The 2312-nt window shown below is 30.5% G+C and overlaps 1 protein-coding gene across 1 annotated transcript; it reads right to left on the bottom strand.

Annotated features, from left to right (window-relative positions):
• Nucleotides 1–726: 726 nt before the first annotated feature.
• On the bottom strand, nucleotides 727–1714 carry LOC124891301. Its single transcript, XM_047403077.1, has 2 exons — nucleotides 1526–1714; nucleotides 727–1167 (listed from the first exon to the last, which is right to left on the bottom strand). Exons 1-2 carry the CDS (start codon nucleotides 1712–1714, stop codon nucleotides 727–729), a joined length of 630 nt encoding a protein of 209 aa, XP_047259033.1.
• Between the last annotated feature and the right edge of the window lie 598 nt (nucleotides 1715–2312).

The following is a 2312-nucleotide window of genomic DNA, read 5'->3' as shown; positions in this document are numbered from 1 at the left end:
TATAATGGTATTAACCTTGACAATATTACATTATTTAGTTTCTACAACAGTTTTTTATTCCAAATAATACCTATTGTCTCTAAAATGCATAACAAATTATAATACAATTTAGTGGTACTATATCAAAAAACTAATGGCATTATACTATAGAAGTGAAAATTTAATCTTGTATCTATAAAATTAACTGAGAAACATCTTATTAAATTATATGTATCTAGTAAAAAAAAATACATATTTTACTATATAATAAATTTACATAACAACACATTACATTATTATGTTTCTATAGCCATTTTTAAATACTCAGAATACATGTTTGCCTTCAACCAGACTAACACATTATATCAAAACTTACAGTCCTACATGAAACAATTATATTTTTCAATTATTACAAATTGTGCAAACTTGTATCTACAAATTTATGAAAGATACATGCTATAAAAGTATAAATCTTTACAATCTTTTACTACAGTATAACAACTACAATAACATTATCAGTTCAATATTATCTTAATTTCTAAATGAAATTTCACGACAATTTCAATCTCCAAAAAATAAGGGTAAATAATTAAAAAGGAAAGAAAACAACTGTTTATTACTGACTACTTTTCTTAATATTCTTACAAAAACAACAATTTCATCAATTAAAACTTCGCATTAAAAAGGAAAGAAATTCAACTAGAAGATAACAAATTACTCCGCATTAATAATCAGTCAATTGCATGGTCAGTCCTCCTTTGGAAAGAAGTTACAAGTACACCTGTTATGACCTGCATAACCACATCTCCCGCAACAATTACTACTCGATGTCATAGTTTCACTTGATTTCTTGTGCCTATTTTTCTTTGGCCTTCCGGGTTGACGTTTGTATTTTGGTGGTAACACAACTTCATCCATAACTTCTTGTGGCACAATCAAGTCCTTCTTATCGGGCATTGAAAACATAGATTCTTCATACATTTTCCTTAATGTTTTAGGATAATAAAACTCTGAACAATAAGGCTTCATATCAACTACATTCTTGCTTTTTAGTACTGCAATCGCATGTTCACATGTTATCTCGTCCAATTGGAATATACCACAAGAGCAAGTCCTCCTATCAAGACATACTATGTACTTCCTCCCGTCATCATAAACAGAATATACATATGTTGATGACACACTAACCTACAAGATTAGTCATAATATGATTACACATAAATACAGATTGCTCTTTTATAGAATATTTTGTTTAAATTCAATAAAAAGTTTGATTAGGTTACTGTAACATTTTCCAAAACAACATTTCTAAAACAACTACTATCCTGTATTATGAATCAAGCATTCTATAATATGTAAAACAAAACAAAACATCAAAACTAACCTTAAGCCTTGTACTTTTTGAAGTATTTAGCTGAAGAATTCCTTCAAATCTACTACCAAGTGACGTATTTGCATAAGATGTTCTTTCTCTATTCTTGCAATTCCACTTTCCGAACAATTTCCTAGCCTACTCCAAAAATTCTATTATCGGCAACTCACGTACTAGCTTCAATTTACCATTTATGCACTCCGCTATATTTGAAGTCATCATTCTACCACGATTAACAGGTGCATACACGCGTATCCACTTTTCAAATCTAGCATCCTCAAGATAAGACTTTACCCTCTTATCAGTCTTCCTAACTTGATTCCAGAAAAAATCAAACTCATCTTTGCGGTAAGCCTTGACCATATCGCTAAATCTATCTTTACTCTACCTGAAGTTTGTGCAAACATTCTTCCACAAGTGCCAAATGAATGCGAGGTACGGCACATTCGGATATACAACACTCACAGCCTTTATTATGCTTTCATGATGGTCGGATACAACACACATACTATCGCCCTCTCCAAAAGCAATTCTGAAGTTCTCAAAAAACCAAGTCCACGAATTATTGTTTTCACTATTAACAACACCATACGCAATCGGCAGAATGCGTCTTACAATTTTGATAATATAAAAAATTAATTAATCAGATACTAGTAAAAGATTTCTCAAACTAAAAATATAATTTAACTGAAATTATGATCTTAATTACATAGCAAAAATAAATATACATACAAATAAATATAAATTACCTACTCCATCAAGAGTGCTTGCGGAAAGAAATGTACCTTTATATGCTCCACTCAAATGCGCACCATCAACCACAACTACAGGCCTGCAATACTCGATTCCACTCTTCAAAGGTTGCAATGCAATGAACAAATACATAAATTTATTATCCTTAGATTTATGCATTCTAATATGTGAACCTGGATATACGGAATTTAACAAGTATACATATCGA

Source organism: Capsicum annuum, unplaced genomic scaffold, assembly GCF_002878395.1.
Source record: "Capsicum annuum cultivar UCD-10X-F1 unplaced genomic scaffold, UCD10Xv1.1 ctg33773, whole genome shotgun sequence".
NCBI lineage: Eukaryota > Viridiplantae > Streptophyta > Magnoliopsida > Solanales > Solanaceae > Capsicum > Capsicum annuum.
The sequence above is the reverse complement of the archived record's forward strand: the minus strand, read 5'-3'. Positions and strand labels throughout refer to the sequence as shown.

Bases quoted from the DNA above. Each gene is read 5' to 3' on its own strand.
- LOC124891301 (XM_047403077.1), bottom strand. From the start codon at position 1,714: ATGGTCAAGGCTTACCGCAAAGATGAGTTTGATTTTTTCTGGAATCAA. The intron at 1,168-1,525 runs GTACGTGAGTTG...CTAATCTTGTAG, and splicing joins TAAATGGTAAATTGAAGCTA to GTTAGTGTGTCATCAACATA.